This window comes from Neolamprologus brichardi, chromosome 8 (assembly GCF_056152115.1).
Source record: "Neolamprologus brichardi isolate AB-2024 chromosome 8, ASM5615211v1, whole genome shotgun sequence".
Taxonomy (NCBI): Eukaryota; Metazoa; Chordata; class Actinopteri; order Cichliformes; family Cichlidae; genus Neolamprologus; species Neolamprologus brichardi.
The window spans coordinates 14,517,463-14,543,123 of record NC_142111.1 but is presented as its reverse complement, the minus strand read 5'-3'; the positions used below and the strand labels follow the sequence as shown (position 1 = coordinate 14,543,123).

The following is a 25,661-nucleotide window of genomic DNA, read 5'->3' as shown; positions in this document are numbered from 1 at the left end:
TAAATTAAAATTACTCATGATTACTACTTCTAGGAACCGGTCTTGTAAGTCAGCAGCCATAGTTAAAGGTATCTGGATGCCTACTTTGATCCATTATATTATTTAAATTTAATTTTAATGGTTAATCTGACATATCTAATAGCATTCATTGTTGTTCACATATAAGCTTTAAATTTCTGGTCCTTACCTTTGAAGAGACCCTCCCATCTTCCTCTCCTGACCTCTTTCTCTTTTGTCTTCCTCCATCTCTATGTGTGAACTTATCTCACACTCACTTTTCTTTTTCTTCCAGGAAACTGCGACTACACCAACTGCAGATAACGGTGGCTCGCAGACGCAGCGTGTTGCAAATGTTACAGAACAGTTTGTTTCTTTGGTGATATTCGTTGAGCTATTTGAAGTGTTGCATTTGAAATTAGACGCCACTTCAAGAAACATCTTGTCCCTGCATCTTCTTTGCATCAACACCACTCTGAGGATGTGTGCGGGTGACAACACGTGGTGACTTAGCTGCTTCCATGGCATCCACTGGAAGGGCCAGGGCGGACTACATGAAAAACAAGATTGACTTTACATTATTTTGTATTAAACGTCTTATAAGATTTAACAAAAAGTGCCGGAACGCCGTTCTGAATCGTTTGACCCATGCCTTTATCATACTGCATTCAGTGAGTGTTTAAAGTGTGAATGTGAGTCAGGCATGGTGGCTCAGCATGAACTGAAAACAGGGGTGGTCCGGCATTTTTCTCCTCCACTCTTTCTGTGTGTGTCCAAGGACTGTCTAGTTAATCCAACTGGGGAATTCCTATTGTGCAGTAGACCTTTGTAAGGCCCTGACTGCGCGGGAGGTTCAAGGTCCTAAACATTCAGATTCGGATGATTTGGGGTCATCATGCTTGCCTTTTGTTTGTGTGTGTGTGTGTGTGTGTGTGTGTGTGTGTGTGTGAGAGAGAGAGAGAGAGAGGTATTTGCATGTATTTGTGTAACAGCAGTGGCGAGATTTTAAACACCTGAGGTTTATGTGACTGCATTTTTGAGTCAAGGGCGCTGCTGTGGACTAGGCTACTCTCCTTGGTTCTGCTGCTGATTGAAGCAAAAAGAGCATTCCTCGGCTGTGAATCAGAGGACAGAGGTCACCAACATTGCTCCAAATTAGCACTGAAACTCTCATTGAATCTTGGGCCATGTTTGCACACATATATAAAGACACATAAAGCACCACTTCAATCCCCTTGAAAAAAGACCTCCCATTTATATGAGCATTTTCATCTAACCCAGTCTAAACCATGTGCCGTCTACTCACTGTTAGGTCTGGGAATTTCCAGCAAAAGTCAAACCCAATGACTCTGCTCTACCTCCCTGTTTTTTGGGAAAAGTTAGAAGAAGAATGTAGAGGGCACTGGCTTCAGAAATACTACACCTTGTAGAGATGGTGCCTATTTTCCTGCACCACAGAGGTGCGTGCACCTGACTAAACGCCAGCAGGCTCTCCCCGTGGCTTAAGTGGAGGAGATCTAAGTCAAAACTGAATAATATTGTTTTTGAATCATGTATGATCATGATTTAACCTCTTTGAAAAATAAACAGTGGTTCTTCAGATTTCAAAGAGTCTGGGTGGCTCACGTGAAGGCTGAGGATATTCTAAGGCAATACTTTTTGAGGCAACTAAAATGATGTCTCCCAGACTTTTGATAGCCTGGAAAAAGTTTTGATAGAATTTTTTTTAAAGGATTATATTCTGAATAAAATCCCTAACAGTTTGGATTGTAAGTATCCAAAATACACATATTAGATTAACCCTGACTCTAACACAAACTGGGATGAAGCTGATAGTTTATAAAACAGGATTTCAGCTACTCACTTCCAAGTACTTGAATGATGACTGAGTTATGACAACATATAGCCAACAATGTGTCTGAAAATATGAAAAAGCTGTAAACTGCAGTATAAATGAATGTAAGGTCAGTTTCTGGAGGAATTTCATGCTGCACTTGTTCGTAATGTAGCACAACTGTGCAGTTTTTTTTGTCTTAAAGGAAAACCAGCAGATTACCCTGTATAGATAAACCTAATTGCAAAATCTGTTTTAGTGTTGCTGTTGATTATGCATTAATTAAAAGAGGCTTCGTCACATTGCAATATTCGTTTAACGTGTGGCTGTGCAACAGTGGCACCTGCAGGTGAAGCTGTGGAAGTGCAGAAATAAATCGCTGTTAAGGATTTGAAATCAATCAGTTATCATGTGATTCAATTGCAGTTTTCCAGCTTTAATTAAAGAGATTTTTAGCATTAACTGTTCACACAACCCCCACTCCATTTTCAGAGGACTTAATAATAGGACTGTTTTAATACTTGGATCAATATCCTTTGCAGTCAGTGACTGCCCGACATCACCAAATGCTGGGGTATTTACTGCAGCTGCTTTGACTTGCTGCTTTCAGACTTTCTGTTTTTTGTCTCCAGCAACTGAAAAAAGGTCCATCGGCTATACTGTCTTAGTTTTTTGTCCATTCACACTGGTTTGCTGTATTCGGTTCAATCTGAGCAGAGTATAGCAATTTACATGTCAGAATTTATCCTGCTGCTTCTATCAGCAGTCACTCAATCAATAAACATTAGTGGCCATGAGTCACATGACCATACTATCACATTGCCACCATCATGTTGTTTCTTTCCTCCAAGCTTTTCTTCCTATCATCCTAGTACAAGCAAATCTTAGGTTTGATCTATCCAAACAGTTTTTTTTTCTTTCTGGGGGCTGTGCAGACTCAGACTCTATTTTCTGGCAAAGTCTAATTTGACTTTCTTGTTCTGAGTGTAACCAGCGGTTTGCACCTTCTTGTAAAGCCATTTGTCTTTCCATTCATGAAGTTACCTCTTCATTGTAGACTATGTCATTGATACACCTGTCTTTTTGAGCATCCTTGGTTTGGTTAGATGTTGTAAAGTAATTTCTTTAACCCATGTTAACAATTCATGCACGTTAGTGGTCTTCTGTAGTCTTTGAGACTTTCTGCTATTGCTGAGCTCCCTAGTGAGTTCTTTCTGTTTAAGGATCTACTAGATTGTTGCACTGACATTTCTTTGGGCCTCAAATTTAAAATTACAGTGAAAAGCTGTAAAATGCAAATTCAACACTCTGAATGAACTTCACATATTGTCTGTTTCTGTCTGCACGGTTGTCATGAAATAACAAGGGAAGGGGCCTCCCCCGGCTGTGAAACTGTTTGTCGGGCAGTTGTTTGATTAATTTTGAGGCTCTGAGAATGAGAGGCTGTATAAAATTGGCTGCAATTCCTGAACAGTCAATGTAAACGTTTTGTAAAACTCAAACATTGATTTAGTTAAATTGCACTGTGGTGGTGTACCAAGGCAAAACTACAAAAATGTGGCTTTTTCCCAACAAATTATCTACCTAACAAAGAACATATATTTAATTGAAGGGTTGTAACTCAAAAACGGTGTAATTGTGATTTAAAACATTAACTTATTGATTACAATGCCAGTACAGTTAAGGTGTAGATGTCCATCCTATTTTATACCCATTTCAAATCTACTATAGCAGATACCAGGATCGATCTGTCAATGAATCACCATATGCATGGTATAGAAAAATAAAAGTAAACCTATCATATCACTCTCTTCACAGCTGCATCCTGAAACTGCATACTTTGCTGTGTGTCAGCTTCTTCAGCTTGGCAGCTGTCACCACAATAGAGAGCCCCATTCCCAAACAAAGACAAGTGCCTCTCCACAGAGGCAGGCTGGATCTAACGTAGGGCAGAGTCACAATAGAGCATCTTCAAACATTTGAAGGATAAATGACTTTTAAAAAAAGCTGCGGTCACACAGTGACCTCGTCACTGATTTATTTTACCAACCATGAGTGTCAGAGAGTAATAAACTCTTTACAGACGAATTGATCCGGCAGTATACGTACTTAAAATGCAGAGGTTATACGTGCATAGCAAAGCTGTGAAAAATTATTAAAACCAAATTGTTCAAAATCATATGGAAACCACAAGTTTTGCTGAATTGTTTTTCCACCATCACCTCCAGGATAATAATGCCCAGTAAATTATAGCAAAATGTATGAATACAATTTAATAAAGTAATGTGGCATCGTTATCAAAACTTTAGCACTTTTATTCATTTTATAAACATTTAGGGGATGCAAATCAATTAATAAAAAAAATCCACTGACCCTGCTAAAGATTATGCTACAGAAAAGAGGACAGATGGAGGTTGCAGTACAGTTACCACTCACACAAACTAAATGATCACACTCCAATACTACTGCACAGCCACCATAAACCATACTGCCCCAAGTGTGCAGACTGGCTGCCACGAGGAAACTCTGAAGAAGATAGAAGGGCCATGATTAAAACCGTCCATTACACATGGACTGCAACATGTGACTGTTAAATGTGACTGCAACATACCGTCCACTGTTACTTTTATCTTTACATGTATTTTTGCATATATTACCTCTAGTAATAAACAAACAAACAAACAAAAACAAAACACGTTTGGAAAAAAAATTCAATTATTTGCGGTACATCTACTAAATAACTAAATATAGCCTAAACATGTAAGTTTTGCTTCAGTTTTGTGTATTTAAACAAGCTGAAATCACATAAATAATGGGGGGGGGGGGGGGGGGGGGGGCTTTATTATTATTAGTATTTACATTTATTACACGTGGAGAGAGATGTAACAACTTTTTGAACAGTGATTATAATTACGTGACAGCTGTTCCGTAAGTTACTGGCTTCTGCCTGTGAGATGCTTTAAGAATAAATAATATGTCAGCGGGACTCAACAGTGTGCTTGACCTTATAAAGCTTAATAGAATTTAATTGCCGCATAGCCTAGTTATAAAGATTCCCGACACTCTACCTTTAAATGAACTCCATTCCCGTGCGCATGCGCAGGCTGTGTTTGGTTTTTCTTTAACCTGAGGAACTGTCTAGTGTCGCTGCGCTAGCAAATCCATCGCAGCTGTAGTTCTTGTCATGTTTTCAGAGCAACGGCGTGGTTTCCCCCCCACTGGAGTACAAGGACACAACACCAGACAGTGTGGCCAAGGAAATATACGTTTAAGGATGCTGCAGTCGTTTTGGGAATAGACTAACAGGACCAACAACAGTTCAAAGTGTTTACCCAGCGCTCTCTCCGGTCGGCAAGAATAGCACTGCTGTTTCCACATCGCAGTCACCACATCCATGTTCACTGCGGCAGCCTGCTCTCCGGGTCCTGGGCTTCACACGCTACAACCTCTTTGTTCGTCTGTGGAAAATATCCGGGAAAGTGTTACGACCTGTGGAAGGACTGCCGTATGTTAAAGTGTGCATCCCCTTTTCAGTCCGTGGGATTGTTTACGCATTAAAATGGCTGCTCAAATGGCATTTGGGAGAGAATGGTATTGAATCAATGCAGTAACGTTAGATTACCGAGCAGAGGCTAGACAGCCAATAAGCTACATATGCTAACAAATTTAACTTGTCAGAGTATTAATCGACTAGGCTACTTGAATAGCTTTAATCGATGGTCGGCTTTTTAGCTAGGTTCTTCCAACAAGAAGTAGGGTGAAGGGAATTCCTCCCACTCCAAATCTATGCATGCGGTTAACCAAGCAGCTTTTGTAAACACTTAGCTAACATTGCGACTTCTTAGCCAATTTTCTCCCAAATCTTTGTAAGCAGGCTTAGCTAAAGCCCTTCGTTTAAGTATGCACATCACTCAGCGAATATGCAGGACTTTTTCGTTATAATTAAAACATCCTAAATATCCGAGGCTTTCTCCCAAAGTAGACCTCAAGGCCCCGGTTTTCGGTGGAGAAGGGGGGGAAAATGGATCCTGGGAGAAACTGTAAACCTAAACTCTTTATTTTTGGACCCAAGCTGACCATCCACAGCGATTTGCGAGGTATCAGCAGATACTTGTTGGTCTACGTTTTGTTTTACTTTGTACTGGTCACTCATGCATCCCCGGCGAAAGCGTGCGAAAAGAACTGCCTCTCTGGAAAATGTATCAACGGCTCCTGCGTCTGCGACCGGGGATGGGTGGGAGACCAATGCCAGCACTGCCAGGGGAGGTTCAAGTAAGTCCCCTTAAAATTAAATTTCTGTTTCTGATTGCTTGTAAAGTGATCTGTTTATACAAAAAGTAGGTTAGGATCCACTTTGACCCAGTCTACTTGCTGTTTATCCTTTAAACAGCAGTGTCGGGGAGGATCGTTTAACTGGACAAACACACCTGTGTTCACTCAACTTTTTTTTTTTTTTTTTTTTGGGGGGGGGTATTGATGAGAAAGTGATTGCACGCCACAAGCAAACTCACTTCAGTTTTATTAACTTTAAAGAGGTCCAGCTTTAGTAATAGAAAACCCAGGCATTCATTATTTATCATTGCATCCTTCAAGTGTAAAGTTCATAGATGTTTATTTATACAAATGCTGTCAAATGTTTGATCTTAAATGTTTTCATGCCTTTTATTATTCATCATGTTCTCTCCCACACAAGGGGGGGGGGGGGGGGCAATGTGTAAAGAGCCATGTTGCCTTTGCAATGTTGAGTTCAGTCGACACATGAGAGCATGGGGTAGAAAAGCATGTCTGTACCGTGTCATTATTGACTTCGCACCTTGCTTGCTGATATGGATTCCAGATACAGTCAAATGAGTACAACTGGGTTTTATTTTTCTGAAGGCGGAGCCCGCAGTGGATGTAAGGAAACATCTGTCATCACCTAGCTTTAACTAAAATCCAACTGAGGATGTGACTGATATATTTATCAGCTGTTGTTCCTTTGCTGATCTGCACAGGAAGTTATCAAGGCTATATAGTAATAAGGCCACTAAGTCAAGGCTTGTGTGCAGAGTACTAAAGGAAGGAGGCAGAGACAAAGTGACAAAACGAGGAAAGATTAAAATGTTTGCAATATATAATAATAACGATGTTCATCTTCACAGACGTTTATAATGACCTTTTGACACACTTAAGGAGCACTCTGTGGAACAGAAGTACCTCGATCACAGTAATTACCCCTCTTTCAATGTGCCCTGGGTTTGCTATAAGTTGTCATCAGGCATGCTGTCAGGTAGTAACCTCCCATCAGGAGCAGACACACAAACTGTAATGAATCTTTATCTTTTAGACTTTGTTATCATTAGGAATAGGAACATTTACACATTGCCGCCTAGCACCAACAAGTGTATTCCTTTCTTGAAGGTGGATTACAGATTAATTTCTTGCCTAGTGCTGTGCGGTTGATAAAAAGCACACAGACTCTTGATACGCTGAAGGACAGACTAGTGTTTCCCTGGATACGCTCAAACCTACATGGCCAAAACTGTTTGATAGTTAACTTGAGTTTAGTGTTCACCTTCAGGAGTTATTTATGAGACTGTAAATACACCTCAGCCATATCTTTACACTAATGTCAGCTTTTATGATGCATTATTATCTGAAGCTCATATACATCATTCTGTCTTTATGAATTACAACCAATCTTTAGTCAGTTATCGTGGAAAAATCTAACCAAAATATAAGGGGGGAGGGGGGGGGGATTTAATTCGTATTTCTTTTGATATGGGACAGTGATATATGGCCATTTAGAAGTCATCTATCATTGTGACACACTGCTAATTTGTTTGGCACCTTCTCAGGAGACAAGTGATTGGATGTTTTGGTTGACTGGGACTTTTCTTGGGGGGACAGTTATTTTCTGGGGTCTTAAATTGAACCTTTGGATATGAATACTGTGTGTTGTGCTGTGTTTGGACACCCATGTCAACATTTATGGGCAGAGACAAACACAGACAAGACATCTTTTTAGAGAAACACCAATAGACCTATCTGCGTACAAAATATTTGATTGATATTACAACTTAATATCAATTCAGAATCGCATAGAACTTCTCTGTCAGCCTTGAAAATCTGTTTAAAAGTGATAGGGTGACTGAGGTACATACCAGTCAGAAATCTTTTTTTCTTCCCCGCAAATTCTTTAATTTAACCAAATGTAACTGTGCTGTTTTAATTTTGTGATTTTTCAGGCTGACAGAACCCTCAGGATACCTCACAGATGGTCCAATCAACTACAAGTACAAAACCAAGTGCACCTGGCTCATAGAGGGCTAGTAAGTATTTATGTAAATCATTGTGTTGTGTAGATGCTGGGTATGCAGAATTTATTATGTAGTGCAAACTGATTAATGCAGTTAATTGGAGCTCATCAGCATCTCTATGGCGACGGGTATGCTTTTGTTGCTTACGTAATGTAGTGTAAAGCTGGCTGGCTCTGGCATTTTGAAAGTTTAATATGTTTAACAAGGATCATCATTCAGAGAAAAGAATAACCTTTACCTTACCTGTTGATGCTATTTATTGTCACGGCAACAGCAGCTGCTCCAGGACAGACAGGAAACCACGATTGCAATAAACAGTTTATATTCACTAAGACGGTTCAGCTGAAACGGAAAAAATCATGCAGTGGTATCTGTTTAAAGAAAAAGAAACATTTTTGAGCATCTTGAAGTAGCGCTGGTTCTCAAGATATATTCCCAAGATTACCCTGTACCCATAAACCATAGCCATTGGGTCTTCAGAATAATTTGGTGATTATTTTGGAACATATATGCCAATTTTCTGTTGTTTAAAAGAAAAAGAAAAGTATATGTCTTTTATTTCCTCCTTAGGGCAATGGAAACTGTGAATTGTGACACATCATACTATATTGAAATTACTCACTTCTCTCAGGGTGTAACCAGGCGTTATTGCTGCTGTAACTGGGCTTATTAGACGGCTAACTGGGGAGCTTGATGAAATAGTTGAGTCAGGCCACTGTGTCAGATAATGTTGGGCCAAAGTCAACTAAAGTAATATTATAACCGAGATGACGCTTTTCCAACCGAGATTCTTGGAAAAGCGTCTTCCCTGTGCAGGGTCACTGGCAATGAAAAGTTTAACAGTCCTTGATCTAAATTCCTACGATAAATCTGCATGCTGCTCATCACTACACCGTGACTCAGGAGATTTAATGGGGCGTTCACTAATCGTAGGGTCAACTGTGTGTTGAAGTGTCCTTCGGTAAGATATTGAACTCAACCCATATTAGCGAGTGTGTAGGAAAGGATGAAAGATGATGGGTTGTTTGCCAAGAAAAGTCATTATAAATATGCATTAATGTGTCAGTGTGGCTTGTAGTGCAAAAGTGATTGGAGTGGTCATTAAGACTGAAAAGCACTTGATGTAATCTAGTTAGCTTCCATTAAAACCTGAGCCGTGATTCTATTGTTATTTCTCTTCTTCAGTCCAAATGCGGTTCTTCGCTTAAGATTCAACCACTTTGCCACAGAATGTAGCTGGGACCACATGTATGTCTATGACGGAGACTCGATATATGCTCCTTTAGTTGCTGTTTTCAGGTGAGTCGCTTTCGTCTTACTTTATTCCTCGATACAGATGAAATACTTTTACTCTTCTGTCACATTGTAACCAGTGTGTGCACTTTTAACAAATCAGTATTGGTTTGTAAAATAAAAGAATAAATCAAATAAAGTCATGAAAAAAATTTGTTAAAATTTTGGAGTCAAGGTTTCCAGACTCTTCTTCTGTGTTTGTTTAGTCAGACACATGAAACAAAAGTTCAAGTCGACTGCAGAGAGTTACCAATTTCTGCTTGCAATTTAGAACTGGTGCAAATTTCGAGAAAGTAATACTGATTCTTTTTTTGCGTTTCTCTATAGCGGTCTCATCGTGCCCGAGATACGAGGTAATGAGACGGTTCCTGAGGTTGAGACGACTTCAGGCTACGCACTATTACACTTTTTCAGCGATGCTGCCTATAACCTCACAGGATTTGAAATATTTTACTCGTAAGTACTTACCTTGTGAGTAATTATCAGCGTCACAATTCTAATGATTAGGTGTCTTTCTAATTATAGATGACAGCAAACTGTTTTCAGGCTTTCGTGTCCTTATAGCTGTTTTTCTAGTGACATGCTAAACAGTTTTTATGTCTCTCCAGTCTTTTTGTTCCACTAACCGATAACACCCCTCAGTCATCCTCAGTCTGTGTTGGAGTACTAATCCAAATCATATTTGTCCAGGATCAACTCTTGTCCCAATAACTGCTCCGGCCACGGGAAGTGCACACCTGGGAACTCAGCTGCCAGCAGAGTGTACTGTGAATGCGACAAGTACTGGAAAGGCGAAGCCTGTGACATCCCTTATTGCAGAAACAACTGCGGCAGCCCCGACCACGGCTACTGCGACCTCACAGGGGAGAAGCTTTGTGTCTGCAATGACAGCTGGCAAGGTGGGAGCAAGCTGCAGATCTTTTGCAGATGCTAAAAAAACCCTCTTAAGGTCATTTGGAGCAGCTCTACTCACTCTGATCTAACCCTGTGGCATATTTCTGAAGCGGCATACACAAAATACATTTTTTCCAAAACAAAAGCTTATATCACACCATCTCTCAATGTATTTTGCAATCAGGTGTACTAAAGATGGACTCCTCCCACGTGCGCTGCGGTCTGCAAGGCTGCGGTGGTTTTATGTTGTAAGCTTGTGTTGTACTGTCATGCTGATTAGCAACACGCTGATCAGGCCTGTGCATTATTATGCGCCTCGAGCTGGAGGAAACAAAATTCTTCTGCGTGATGAAACTTGACAGACTCATTAGCTGAGATCTCTTCTTTTTTTTGTCATGGCCTCCGATCGCACAGTCTAACATGTTTACTTCTCTCTGACTGTCATGTTTGTTGAATTGCATTCCCCTGTTTATGGGTTTTGAGGTTTGAGAGCAGCCTGTTTCCTTTTTAAGGTTTCAGTGAGTAATTATGAAAGTAGCTGGCAGGTGCTAATGAAGAATTGCATCATGGAAATATTAAGTTGCCATGGAGCAGATATAAAAGAGACTATAATATTATTGATTTTGGAGATTTTTGTACATATGAGCGTTGGTGTTTATTGTTCCTGAGCTATAATTACTTTGCTTTTGCTGCTCTCCTGTATGTCCCTGCAGGCCCGGACTGTTCGCTGACCGTACCGTCAACAGAATCTTTCTGGGTCCTCCCCAGCGTCAAGCCCTTCGGCACATCACTCGCCAGAGCCTCCCATATGGCTATGGTGCAAGAAAAGGTCATGTGGGTGGTGGGGGGATACACTTTCAACTACAGCTCATTCCAGATGATTCTTAAGTAAGTAGAGGTTTTTCCTCGAGCTGCATTCTCACTTTGTATGTTGTTGATGTGTTTCTGAATAGAAAAACCACCATTGCTTATTTATGGTTTTGCTCACACACAATGTATGGCTAAGCAAAGATTTCCTTTTATTCCCCGACAAAAATTGCAGATGAGTTTAGGTGTCCGTGACTTACATTGTGATGGTGTATGTGCTGCTCTCATGACGGCCAAATTGAGAATTTAATATTTAAAGTACTTGGATGGTGATGTGGAAGAGTTTGCAGGGCTGTGAAGGGGCACTACTTTACGCCTTTGCCTCGCTACGATATGCTGTGGATCGCTACGGCTCTATTTTAGTTATTCCCCTTCACTCTGAGACATTAGAGAATGTCTTATACTTTATTCACCAGCTTCTTATTGAGACCAGCTGCAGTGTGTCCCAGTTATGCAGAAGTCGTTTGAAATTATCAAGTGGTGACTGTGGTTTAGGTGTCTGTCCGCTGGTTTAATATGTGAAAGGTTTGCAGTTAAAATGAAAGTTCATATTCTATGTGCTTTTTATGCATTTATTTATTTTACCCTGTATACTTTTAACGTGTTATGTCTTGTCTCAGATTGTTGTGTATGTGCTGTACTTGGCACAGGAAAAAAAGACCTACTCAAATTTCTTTGGGATTTCTTTTTCTTTTGCCACAGCAGATCATCTTCCTCCTCCTTCCTTCTCTCCCTATCCCTAGCGGCCTCCTCCTCTGTCACACCAACTCTCTGCATGTCCTCTTTCACTATATCCACAAATCTTTTCTGTGATTTTCCTCCACCTCCAGCATCTTAAATTTCTTTGGGACTACTTCTGTAAAAACTGAGAAATATGGCACACGCTCAGAGTTCTTTCGCAGTTTAGCCGATGGTTCATCTTTGTTGCTCAGACGAGCTCTCACCATCTGCTCAGTGTTTGTTCATCACCAGGTGTTATGATTCCTGTTGCTCCTGGAGTGCCTTGTTTAAATTGCTAATGTGTGATGATGTGACCAGGTGTGCTTTTTTTTGTGTCTTTTTTTGGATGTTAATGGCAGCCAACAGTAACGTATGCATTTGTCAGCCTGCTAGATTTTTAGCACAGCAAAATGTTCAGCTCGATTAAATCTAAAGACTTTGAGGTAAACTTATATTAGAAAACAAGACACTTTAATAATAATGTACATTTTGATTGTAAACTTGTATTTTTATATTTTAAATAATAATAGAATGCAATTAACAATATTTTATATTATTTTATTTAGTGCTGTCAGCATTAATCTTGTTAATATGACGTTAATGCCATAACAAATCGCCGTTAGCGAGTTAACGCGGATAGCCCCGTGAGAGGGCTGCACGCCGCTAACGCATTAACGAGCTAACCGCACTAATGCGTTGACGCCGTGCAGCCCTCGCATGGGGCTATCCGCGTTAACTCGCTAACGGCAATTTGCCGTGTTAACGCGGTTATGGTGTTAACGTCGTATTAACGAGATTAATGCTGACAGCAATAATTTCATTATAAATCTGAAAAATTATATAATGAGAGCCTTGAAACACCGCATGCCCCCCTTTATATTCATCCTGCTTGCTGCAGGTATCTCTGCAATATAAAGTGGGAAGGCTCCCGTCATCTGTCAGCGAGTTGCTTAATTTAATCGCATCAGACTAAGTTAATAGATTATCTGCAAATTCAAATGTAGTGTCTGTAGCTTTACTGTACATTGTTGTGTAAAACAAAGGGCGGTGTGTGGAGCAGCTACGAAGTTTGTTTTTCTTCTCGTCTGAGGTTGTTGATCAGGGGGTTTGATGAAGGATTTCGGCCAGCTCTTGATGGTGATTACAGGAACAAACGCTGTTGTTCTGGAGGTGATCAAAAATGTTTCATTCCACCTGAGCTCACAGTCTCAGTAAGAGCTCCGCCTCTTCACTCCTCGTGGGTTGTATGTAGAGAGACGGCGGCTCCACGTTAAACCGTGACAGCATCATCTTCAGTGCTGCTGTTATCAGTCTTTTTGTTTAAAACCTGGGGCCTGCCTGGGCTTCATGCTGTTTTAATTTTGTATTCACACACATGCTTCTAGATATGTTTCTATTGCAGGTCTATGTGGGTGAAACACTCACGCTTACACTGAATTTAAACTAAGCATCAAAGCAAAAAAATATACCTTAAGGATTTTTTTTTATTTTATTATTGATCGATGAATCGTTGCAGGCATGTTATGAAGCCACAGTGGGACAAAAAGTGAATATGTATAGGGCTTTTCCCCCCTCTTTGGTGTGTTGGAGCTGCATTTAAAGTGTAAAATTCTGTTTCTTTACTCTGCAGCTACAACCTCGAGAGTGGCATTTGGAACACAGTTCCCATCAATAGTGGCCCCGTGCCAAGATATGGCCACTCACTTGCTGCCTGCCAGGTAAACACACACAGAATTAGGAAACCACAACAGTGACTGAGAGGGAGGAATATTTGGGAGAAGTGGGAAGAAAAGCAATCAAATGTGGTTTCAGAAAAGAAAAGGTTGCTTTCAAACAGGAACTGCTTATTTCTTTGAGTAACTGAATGTTGTAACATATTCCAAACACAGAACTATTTTAAAACAACAGCAGGAGAACAACTTTAAATTATGGAGTTTAAAGCAAACGCAGGCTTGTCCTAGAGGCACATTTATGGCACGTTTAGAGATGATTCTTTAGCTTGCTAAAAAAAATGCCGTCCTGTGTTTAGGATGATATCTACATGTTTGGTGGAAAACTGGAAGCCGGCTGGGAAAACGTGACGGACGAGCTGTGGGTCTTCAATGTACCCAATCGGACATGGCAGCGGAGAAACCCTGTGGTCGGCCCACCGGCCCAAGCTCAGATATACGCCGTGGAAGGACACTCGGCCCACTGCGTCCCGCTGGACAGCGGCGAGACTATCATGCTCGTCATCTTTGGCTACTCCCCCATCTACAGCTATATCAGCAATGTTCAGGAGTACAACCTGAGTGAGTCACAGCTTTCAAGTGCAGACTTGACGTTTTGTTTCTGCTTATCTATCAGCTCTCTGTAGCTTTCCCTTAGCACTGAGATAAATTTAAAAGCCCTGGCAAGCAAACCCAGTATGGTTGCGCTTCCAAATTGCAGTGGATGGTATCCACTCATAATTGTAGACTTCTTTGGGATCTTTTTTTTTAATTTAAAACCTGCCAGCAAATACTTTGTGAATCCAAAAACACCATATTTCATGACTGGATTTTTGGATAGCAGAGTCTAAGTGTCCTGTTTTATTTCTTTTTTTTTTGTTCCAGTGTAAACAATAAAAAAGTATAAACAACAGCCATGTAAACCATCCCTGAAAATCTGTGTTTGAAGTATCAAGAGCCCAGCTGTCTGCTTCGATTCTACTAGGAGAGATCTAATTGTATATATATTTTTTCCCTATAAAAAATTTCTTCATATATTTTCTTTTTAGGGTCCAACACGTGGTTGGTGCCTGAGACCAAAGGTGCCATTCCCCAGGGAGGCTACGGCCACAGCAGCACGTATGACAGCGGCAGTGGCAGCATCTACGTTCATGGCGGCTATAAAGCTCTGCCCGCCAACAAATACGGCCTTGTCGATGACCTCTACCGATACGACGCGAACACGCGGACATGGTAAATCGACACAGTTGCGCTGCTCTTGTTGTTTCATTATGCATTCCAGACTATATGTGACACCGTGGGAGTTGCATATCTCCTTGGCACAGTTGTCCTTGACACGCCTGTCATGCACATGCTCCAGGTTCATTCTGAGAGAAAGCGGCTTTCCACGGTACTTGCACTCAGCTGTGCTCCTCAGCGGCACTCTGCTCGTTTTTGGAGGCAACACGCACAACGACACATCCCTGAGCAACGGGGCCAAATGCTTCTCTGCTGACTTCCTCGCCTACGACATCGGTAAGAATCCTGTTATTGTTAAATAGTCCTTTATTTATTTATTTTTAAATGTATCTCTCTGTTTCACATAAAATCAGAAGTACAATCAGATCCATCCGCTATGTTAACTGATAATCACACAGCGAATCCAAAATAGTCACGTACACCTTGTTTTCCTCAGCCTGTGACGAGTGGACGCTTCTGCCCAAGCCAGACCTGCACAGGGATGTCAACCGCTTCGGTCACTCTGCTGTGGTTAGCAATGGGTGAGTGTTTCTATTAAAATTTCTATGTAGATCACCCAGATTGATTGTGAAATCAGGTTTGGTAGCTGTCCCTGTGGTATAATCCTGTTTTGTTTCATAGAAAATGCCCAGTTTTTCCCAGTAGTTTAATTTAATATATTCCACTGTGGTCTCGGCACTAATTTATCTTTAGAGTGGATGACTGGGTCTCTTTGCGAGCATTAAAAGCTTAATTTTTTACCATAAATTTGAAAAACAGTGTAGATAATAAAGAACTGTTCAATATCACAGCAATAACAATGTAATAAACTGACTTGCTTAAAAAAAGAGAAAGATTAGATAATTATGTTTATCAATTTGAGCATGGCGAAATAGAAAAAATACTCCATAATTAAAAAACAGAAGTCCAGTTTATCTTAATTTGTTGGCTGTAGTTTACACCTTTTTTTTCTTTTTCTTTTTCTACACTGTTTTCTTTCGTCTTGCTCAGGTCCATGTACGTGTTTGGGGGCTTCTCCAGTGTGCTGCTCAATGATGTGCTTGTTTACCGACCTCCGAGCTGCCAAGCCTTCTTGGCAGAGGAGGGTTGCGTGAAGGCTGGGCCAGGGGTCCGTTGCATCTGGAGCAGAGGCCGTTGTCTCCCCTGGGAAGTCAGAATGGCTAATAGCAGCCTGTCTCCTGCTCCATTTTGTCCACCTAAAGCTGGTGAGGAAGACCACAGAACATCTCCAGCCTCTTTTCACTTTCTCGTCACTACTTTATTTGTTGTTGTTAAAACTGCCTTCTTTCTAGAAATTGTATTTTACCCGTATTTACAGACTGACTCTTGCACTCTTGTTGCTCTCCCTCTCATCTCTTTGTAGTTACAATGGACGAGTGGTGCTACAGGTTCTCAGACTGTGCCAGCTGTACAGCAAACACCAAGGGGTGCCAGTGGTGCGACGATAAGAAATGCATCTCAGCCTTCAGCAACTGTACCTCTGTAAGTGTTCCAACAGGGGGCAGCAGTGCACTGCTGATCTTATGTTCAGCGCCCTGAAGCTGCCAAACGTGCACACAAGGACACATGCACTTTTTAATACAGGTTTTGTGAGTCGAGGACATTGGTATGATAATTTTGTGGTATTCAGGACTACATGGAAACATCACCTCATTGCTTAAGGTAGAAAAAGCCTTTGCACATGGACTGTATATAAAAGATGGACACAGCCACCATGACGTCACCCATTGGTCTCTAAAATCTGCATTTTTGAGGATTCATTAGTAGCAGTATTTAAAATATTTTGAACCAGAAGTAAGCATAGCAGGTTTAGTTGGCAGACTATATCCATAAAATGTGTGTGCAGTGCACAGGCACTGCCCTGACTAATTAAATAAATAAATTTAACTGATTTAAACTGAAGGATGGACATCTTGGATTGCGTGAACAACACACCAAGCTGTCTTATTTTTTAAATTTCAATATTAATGGTGAAAAAGCACCAACAGAGCAAACGCCAGTAAGACACCTTCCTATTATCTATATAAATCTGTATAAAACAAGTATATAATAAAGTGGGGAACTATTTATAGAGCACAAAAGTGTCTTTCATACCAGACTGTAAAGATTCTATTTAATGCTGTTAATTTAGTCATTTTAACACGGCGGTCCATGGGGCTCTATCATAAAATGACACTTTCTCACTTGATTCTTTTCTCTGCCGCTGCAGAATGTGAAGAACTTCACTGAGTGTCCTGTGCGGAACGAGCAGGTGTGCAGCAAGCTTGCCAACTGCAAGAGCTGCTCATTGAATCTCAACTGTCAGTGGGATCAGAATCACTCGCAGTGCCACGCTTTGCCCGGTAAGCTTTCCGTGCACACGAACACGCCACCTTATTAAACAGAAGCTTCGGATTTGGTTCTCACACATGCATGGCAGAGGATTTTTGGTCATTTCCAGGCAAGCATGTGGGAGACTGTGGGAGATGCAAGATAAATGCAGATTTGTTTTAAAACTTAAACCTAATGCAGAGATGCTGATCAGTGTGAATACTCGACAGCGCTTGTAACATGAAACGGCCACATTGGTGGTTGTATTTACTGCGTCAATTAAGTGCGCTGACATTCAGACCTGAAGGGAAGCCTATTTCATTAATTAAATTTTCGCAGATTTTAATGACTCCCTACCAAGTTTACTTCTTCTGCCGCTGCTTGTACGGTTAAACCCAGTATCAGGGATTTGCAGAGATGTATTTTCAAGATGTCATCCCAATGTTGTTTATGAGGTCTGGCAGTGTGTTTAGCTTACCTCTCACCATCTACCCCCCCCACACCCACCCATCGTGTTGTTGATGTTGACGCTGGCTGAATCTGAAGAGATAGTGCTGTCACTTTATCCATAATTTTCAGTTCACCAAGCCCTGTCGCCTAAGGGGAGTGCAGTGGGAGCTGAAAATAATATCTCTGTGTGTGTGCATGTGGGTGTGGATTTCTGATTCCTGAAAGGGAGCCGCTGATTGCACAAACAAAATGCACACAGAGCAAATGGGTGCAAATTACGCTCAAACAAAATCAGTGACATCCACACAAACACACACACACACACACGTTAAACCCTAATTCTTTAGCCCCCTGTGGTTTGTTATGCCTTCTAAGTTCTCTGTTTTCATTTTTCTTGGATTATGGTTCTCCCCGTTGAGCAGTACTTAACTAATATTATTCCATAGTTAATTATGTAGTTTTTAGCTTACAACACAATACAAATAATGTCAAAGTAGTTTTTCCTGTTAAAGTTAAAGGAGAGCAAGGTTTTCTTGGCCCGAGGTCATTAACTTCTCGACATGCTCTTTTGATCTTCCAGCTCAGCAGTGCAGTGAGGGTTGGAACCAGGTGGGTGATGCCTGTTTGAGGATCAACTCAAGCCGCGAGAGCTACGACAACGCTCAGCATTACTGCAAGAACCTCAATGGCAACATCGCCTCGCTGACCACCTCCAAACAAGTGGACTTTGTGCTCGAGGAGCTCAAGAAGCTCCAGCAACAAGACAAGGTACACTTAAGTCAGTCAAACTGGCCAGATTGTGTTTTATCCTTGCTTTATTGTTTGACAATATACATGTAGTACAGTATCTCATATTCATTTTGAAATATTTTCTTTTGCTAGAATTGCAGTTTACACCTTGGTGTTTAATTGAGTGAAAATAAAAGTGCGTTTTTAGCTGCTGGGGGAGCCTTTCTCTAACTCTGACTCTGATTTTGCCCCGATCAGTTTTCTGCAGCTCTATTTTATCTGATTGCAGGCATTCTTCTAGCTTTCTTGCCTTTCAACCAATTATGAGAAATAGTTTTCCACTATTCCAACATCTTGTCTCAGACTGTGTGGTTTGTACATAGTTTTGTTTCTGAGATACCGCACATGATGAATCAGACTGCGATAATCACTCATCACTTCTGCCTGCCTTACGCAGGGCTAATAGAGCCTCTGTGATTCTCTGTCTGATGGAAGAATCGTGTGCACTTACAGTATCTAAGACCTTGACTGCGTAGTCTGGTCTGCATTTAGTTTTTCTTTTTATCTGAGTAATTTTCCTGATGTCGCTCTAAGTTTACATATTTATGGCTCTGCTCTGTTTTGTTTAACCCTATGATGTGGTGCAGAAACTTGTTCACTGAGAGAAATCCAAATATTCACAGCAACATTACAATTAGAGCTTCTGCTTCTTTAATGGAAATGCAGTTTTGGCATACTGGCTTCTGCCCATCCCTCGCGGCTATGTATTCCCCTTGCAGTGACAGAAAATTGTGGCATCTACTGATGATTTTAGTTTGGTCATGCCTGCTGTATTCATGAGAATGTCATTTCCTGTCAGTCTGCTAGGTTGAAACGCGGCTGTTTGTTCCAAACAGAACCTTGACATGCCTTTCCACATCATTTTCCCATTACATTAAAAGTTGAATCCTGAAGGCAAATAAGTAATCATATCTGTGAAATTATTCTCAGCAGACTTTTAATAGCATCTTTGGTTCCTATGTGTAAATGCAGAAGGCAGGCTTTTTTTCCCCTTTTTTTGTTAATAGCAGGATGGAGTAAAAAATGAGGCACTCTTATGAAATTTTATCTTACATTTGAATAGCCTTTCATCCCTTTATGTGTTTAGACTTTTGCTGTTTTTCCACAGCGGCTGTCTCCCTGGGTGGGTCTGAGGAAGATCAATGTGTCATATTGGGGTTGGGAGGATATGTCTCCCTTCACCAACAGCAGTCTGCGTTGGCTGCCCGGTGAGCCCAGTGACTCTGGTTTTTGTGCCTACCTGGAGGAGCCACAGGTGTCAGGACTGAGGGCCAATCCATGCACTGCTACTGCCCACGGGCTCATCTGTGAAAAGGCTACTGGTGAGATGACCGAACACACAAGTACGCTTCCTAAATATTGCATCTGCTTGAAAAGATTTTTTCATGTCTTTTGTTTTGTTGTTTCTTTGTCCAGGCAATCCCAACCAGAGCACCCGTCCATCCTGCAAGAAACCTTGCTCGCTGCACACAAACTGTGCCAACTGCACCAGCCAGGCCATGGAGTGTATGTGGTGCGGCAGCGTGCAGCGCTGCGTCGACTCCACTGCATACGTCATCTCTTTTCCCTATGGCCAGTGCCTGGAGTGGCAGACTGGAGATTGCGTGGGTGAGTGTCTGAACTTAATCTAGATGAGTCTTCTTTGAAGTCTGCAGTCCGGCATTAAGGTGGCAGACAATAAGCTTTCCCAGATTGGCTTCTGTAAGCAGTCAATATTCATCTCGGAGAGAAAAAAGGTTAAAGGAGGAAACAGGCTTAAAGTGGCGGGTGTCTGTGGCGGAGGGAAAATCGTATTAGTTTTCTGTGATTGGATTTGGAAGCTGTTTTTGGTTTGTAATGGCCAATTACTTTTGCATATAATCACACGCCAACTGTTAGATTTCCCTGTTGACCGAGCTGTAGATGGGCTCTTTATCATTAGCTGGTTTTAAGTAGTTTAAAGACAGTCTCACATCAAGAACAGTGATTGCAAATAACTGAAGAGATGAATAGGAAGTGTGCATAATTAAAACGCCCAGACATGCACTACTGTAAAAGTGGATGTTTTTACATTGAAAGTCATTGAAATTTGAAATGGCAAAATAGAGCATTTCATTATGATAATTAAATGTTAAACGATAGAATGGAATAAATGAACATCTGAAAAAAAACTCAGTCAACTTCACTGAGTGATATACTATCCTTAAGTACTATGCCAATACAGCTGAGCTGGAAAACTGCAGTTCCTGCTTGCGCCATTAATCCACATTTATTTATTTATATTCTGCTGTACTTTTAAGTTTTAATCCACCATCAAAACCAAAGTTCAGGCTGTGTTAAAGAAGAAATCTTCCATTTCAAGCCCATTATATATTACAGGAACCTACTGCATTGCCATGTATGTTAACAGATGTTTCAATATATCACTGCACCTGTTGCCCATTTTCCTATTAAAATATAAAGAACTGAAAAGTGAGTCAAGACATTTGCACAGTACTATCGAGGGTCTGTCATTTGTAAGATATTTACAGTAGTGCTTCTTGTGACTGTCTGAGCTGTGACAAAATAAACACAAAGGGTCACAAAGCAATTAACAAGAAGTGATTTAAGAAAAAAGAAGTCCTCTTTATTAAACAACGTCACTACTCTTTGTGATTTCCTATTTAGTCGTAGAAATGTCATGCAAATTTAATGATCTGGCAAGGTCTGACAAAGACAGTTTTTGCTTAAAATGCTCTCAGAGATGTGTTAATTGGATGCAAGTTGGCATATTGAGTTTTTAAAACTAAACTGAAAATATGTGCAGATGAAAAGGCTTAAAGTTTTGCTCTGTACAGGTTAGTTCTTTGTACACAGCCCGCAGCTCTTAAGATAACAAATATGAATACCTTTAATCATCCATTTTCTCTTTGTACAACACAGCAAAAAGAAAGGGACTGTTAACCTATCATGACATGACTAACAAACATGATTCAGCTGTTATTTTCCTGATGGTTGTATTGAAATGTGATCATACTAAGTACTAGACACGTACCAAGGTGAAACTGCACAGTAGTAAGTTGATTGGAAAGATCCTTCACATGAAAGTCGGTGTAACCGCTGAGGTCGTTGCTGTTGTGCTACGTGATGTATGCCTTTTGCCCACAGTTGTGTTGGATTGTAAAAACATCTCTGATCAGTTTAGCGAGTAATAAATTTAGGGAGCCCAGGAGTGCTGTCTCAAATTCATTTGAGTGTGCTAGTGTTGGGTGATGCAGAGATGTTTCTGTTCGCTGTGGATATTTGTCTTGAGGAATTAGTCCCTGTTGGCATGAAGGACAGAGAAGGTTGTCCTATAAATTGTCTCTGTATTTTCTCCTCTTTTGCTTTGCTCTGTCTGACTTTGCTCGTCCATATTCACTCCCAGGGTTTCAATCACTGTTAAAGGCTTTTCTCACCTGCTTTACTTCTTCCTTGCTTATTTGGAGTGCATGGATATGTGCTCTAGGCTGAGTATGCTCCATAAATACATTCAAAACTACAAACCCCGGTCTAAAAAACAGCTCTTTTCCTAGTTTTTTACACTGACTTCAAATGTGCAATTTGACTTGCACGTCGAGTTTGCACATCAGGTTTTCGACATACACATCACTGTCATTTTGACTCTTTTGAACATCAATATAATGGTCAAAGAATTAAAGGAACACTTTGAAAACACATCATATCTCAGTAGGGGCAAAATTATCATGATTGGTGTCTGTACTGATATGTACTGGATAATGTGTTAGCAACGTCTTTTCCTTTTAAATGAAAATGGTCGACCTACACAGGGCTAAATTCAAAGATACCGCAAAAGTCCAATTAGCTGAAATTTTGTTGCAGCAATTTAAAATGGTTCTCGTAGTTTGTATGCCCCCCTACATGCTTGGATGCATGCCTGACAGTGTCGGGGATCGTGCACCAGGGGGAACCCGGGACCCACTGCACCATCGTAGGGTCTGACAGTGACAACGACTTCATCCCAATACCTGATGGTAGTCTGGGTGCTTTTGTTTAGCCTGTAGAGGTTTGTGCGTCCCTTCGTGGATATGCCTACCCAGACGTCACTGACTCACCATCAGACCAGTCACCCTGAACAATGTTACAGGCAGCATAATGTTTCTACTTTATCTCTAGACCCTTTTACATCTTTCACATGTGCTTAGGGTGAACTTGCTCTCAGCTGTGAAAAACAGGGTAGAAGTGGTGGACCTGCCAACTCTGGTATTCTATGGCAAATGCCATTCAGCCTACATGGTGCCAGGCAGTGAGCAGATGGCCCACTAGAGGACATCAGGACCTCAATCCACCCTCACACAAGAAGCCTGCCAGAGTAGACTGTCTAGAAGTGCTCATCCTGTTCCTCTTTGCACAAAGGAACCAATGCCAGCCCTGTGCATGGGTTATGGACCTTCTATGGCCCTGTCTAGTTCCTTCAGAACAACTGCCCATCTCCTAGTATCTTCTCTGTGTTCTTGGATCTGTGCTGGGAGACACAGCAGTCCATCTGCCAGTAGCATGTGAAAATAAAAGTGTAACTTTCATTTTTTTCTTAATCAATTTATATAAACACAATTTTGACTATCTTTGACCAAACTATTTTATTTATTTTACTGTAAAAACAGCCTAGAAGATAATACCAGAGATGTGTCAATTTAACTCCAAGTAAAATGAGGTCATTGTTCTCAAAAATGCCTAAGTCACTTGCTTTTGCGCTCAAATGGCTCATCCATATCTCTTTGCAAGTACCAACAATAGTTGCCCGTCATGGTCCGATTAAATTTTCCCTGATATTGGTTTTCTATCACTTTCATATCTCGATGAAATCCTTTCTGGTGCCCATTGCTGACATCACACAGGTTTGGTGGAAACAAAGTCAAGATGAGAATGTTACTAATAAAAAAAGAAAAAGAAAAAAAAAGCATCTTCAGTGACATTCATGCGCTCATTCGGTGATTCATTTTCAGCATTTTATCCACAAGCTCCTCGTAATTCTCTGCTCTGTGATTGCCATGAAAATTCTTGACAACCTGCAGGACAGCTATGGTTGAGACCAAACTTATTTTATAAATGCTGAAATGCATCACCGTGCCTGTTCAGTCATCCTAGTAGTCCAAAACTTGGAATATCAACTAAAAAAACCCCAACAAAAACCAGGATGTGCTAGTCGTAGGTTTTTAGATTTTGAATAGGCAAGTGAAATGTTTTTAAGTACAGGTGAAAGGATCCCAGGTATGTGGTATCTTTTGCTTGCTGGGCTGCTTTGAGATTTTGCTCTCTGTATGACCTAAGCAGCTTCTTACTTTGCTGAGGGCATGGACTCTAAATGTATGTCCTTTTAAATTGATTATTTAAAGATCTCATGTGTCCACACTTCATCTTCCCTGATCAAACAACCAAACAAAACCTGGGGCCATCTGTGCTATGAGTTCGCGGTCTGTCCGCTTCATTATGACAGACCAGAAGAAAGTCCTTCAAGCTGTGAGTTCAGTTCAGGCAAAATTTTAAACAAGCAAGGCTCACTGAGTTTTCTGTGGTCTTTAATTCAGTCTTTTTTTTATATTGGATCAGGCTTTTCCGCTCACTCAATCTAACAGCTTCCATTCTTTCACAATGAATTGAATCTTTTAGTTAAGTACTGTAGTTTAGCAGCTGCTCTGTCATTTTCTTTTTCAAGCAGAAGTGGAATTGTCAAATATTCCTACTCTTCAGATGCTGCCTTCTGTGGCCTATGTTGGTGAGAGTGGGTCAGAATGGAAGGTTGCTCTGTAATTACAGGGTTGAAGGTTTGATCCTCTAGCAGATGTGATAAAGTGTACATGCTGGTGCAGATGCAGTCACGCTGCAGTTTTTCTGTGAATTTCACATTCTAGTATCCTCACTAGTGGACTGTCCACTTTGTACCCTGCCTCTCATCTGGGTTAGAGTTCATTAATAACTCATTTGACAACTTTACACAATATGTTATTTACATTTAAATAGCTAAATGGCTCATCTTATCCTTTTATAAGATGCCTTGGTTTTTACTCCATTTGGTTTAAGAAGCACTTGGCTGTGGCACAAGCTGTAAAGCAGCATTTGAAGTCTGCACAATTGGAGGGATACTTGTGATTGACACAGAGCTGTGTAATTTCCTTCCTAACACTGCTTTCACATCAAAAGCAGATCGGATACTGAAGCAGTAGGGTTATCACGATGATCAGTAGTCTGTGAAATCAAAGAAGAACAGTTTGAAAGCTGTGAAACAGCCAGCCAGCATAAATACTCACAACTCTGAAGAGAAATGTGGATAAATGGATCTTATAAAAATTTTAACATCTTGAATTTGGCCTCGAACGTCACACTTAACTGGAGTTTGTGACTGAATAAAAGTCTGTGCAAAAAGTCTGGAGCCACCCCTCTTTTCTTCATATTTGGGTTCTAAGTGTTCTTAACTAATAGTTGTCCAGGCTTTCTGGACATTTGCTGCATTTTCACTTATTTCTTTCAAAGCAAAACATCACCACTGTCTTGACCAGCAGCAGTGCCTCATCCTGAGAGCAGTTTAATCGCATCATAAAAATGGCACAAGGACTGTCGTGGGCATGCTTCCTGCCGCACGAATTACCTCTTCACATTGGCTGTGGATGTTAAATGCGCACTTTTTAATATGAATATATGAAATTATCTGGCACCCGGGACTGTTTTAATTTTGTTGACCAATAATATTCATCATAGTTCTTGTCAACAACCATTTTTTTTCTCTGATGAAAACAAGATGATAACTAAATAAATGCTAACGCACCAGGACCAAACCTGTGATAAAATGTGTTGACACTTTCGTCACCAAATAAAAACAAGATGAAAGTGTTCTGGACAGATAAGATCTAATTAAAACTAATTAAGTTGTGTAGAAAGGCGGGACAAGTTTACTTCTGATTGGATCACTTCTAATCTCCTTGTGCAGCAAGGTTAGAGACGCACATTTGATCTGATCCTGAGAAATGGAGTTGGAGTGAGAGGTTCAGCTCAGTGACTACAGGCCAGTGGCTCTAACACCAATAACCATGAGGTGCCTGGAGAGCCTGGCCCTCAAATACATCAAAGTCACTATTCCACCTACTCTGGGCCCATGTCAGTACACAGACAGAACCAGCATCAACAGATGATGCCATTCCCATCACCTTCTACACCACATGCACCACCTGAAACCACAGGGAACATTTAATACCACAGTTGATCAGGATGGGCCCCCACTGCTCCTCAATCCTCTCCTCAGCACAG

The 25,661-nt window shown here is 40.9% G+C and overlaps 1 protein-coding gene across 1 annotated transcript in view; it reads left to right on the top strand.

Moving 5' to 3' along the window:
* The first annotated feature begins 4,961 nt into the window (after positions 1-4,961).
* atrnl1b (attractin like 1b) overlaps positions 4,962-25,661 on the top strand; it is a 73,843-nt gene continuing 53,143 nt past the window's right edge. Inside the window, exons 1-17 of the mRNA XM_006791232.3 lie at positions 4,962-6,103; positions 8,059-8,142; positions 9,316-9,429; positions 9,751-9,879; positions 10,114-10,322; positions 11,031-11,205; positions 13,535-13,622; positions 13,934-14,195; positions 14,663-14,846; positions 14,974-15,128; positions 15,289-15,373; positions 15,843-16,057; positions 16,216-16,334; positions 17,062-17,194; positions 18,193-18,380; positions 19,510-19,723; positions 19,818-20,009. Of these exons, the coding sequence (XP_006791295.1) occupies positions 5,853-6,103; positions 8,059-8,142; positions 9,316-9,429; positions 9,751-9,879; positions 10,114-10,322; positions 11,031-11,205; positions 13,535-13,622; positions 13,934-14,195; positions 14,663-14,846; positions 14,974-15,128; positions 15,289-15,373; positions 15,843-16,057; positions 16,216-16,334; positions 17,062-17,194; positions 18,193-18,380; positions 19,510-19,723; positions 19,818-20,009 (2,797 nt within the window). The 5' untranslated portion in view covers positions 4,962-5,852. The remainder of the gene's footprint in view (positions 6,104-8,058; positions 8,143-9,315; positions 9,430-9,750; positions 9,880-10,113; positions 10,323-11,030; positions 11,206-13,534; positions 13,623-13,933; positions 14,196-14,662; positions 14,847-14,973; positions 15,129-15,288; positions 15,374-15,842; positions 16,058-16,215; positions 16,335-17,061; positions 17,195-18,192; positions 18,381-19,509; positions 19,724-19,817; positions 20,010-25,661) is intronic.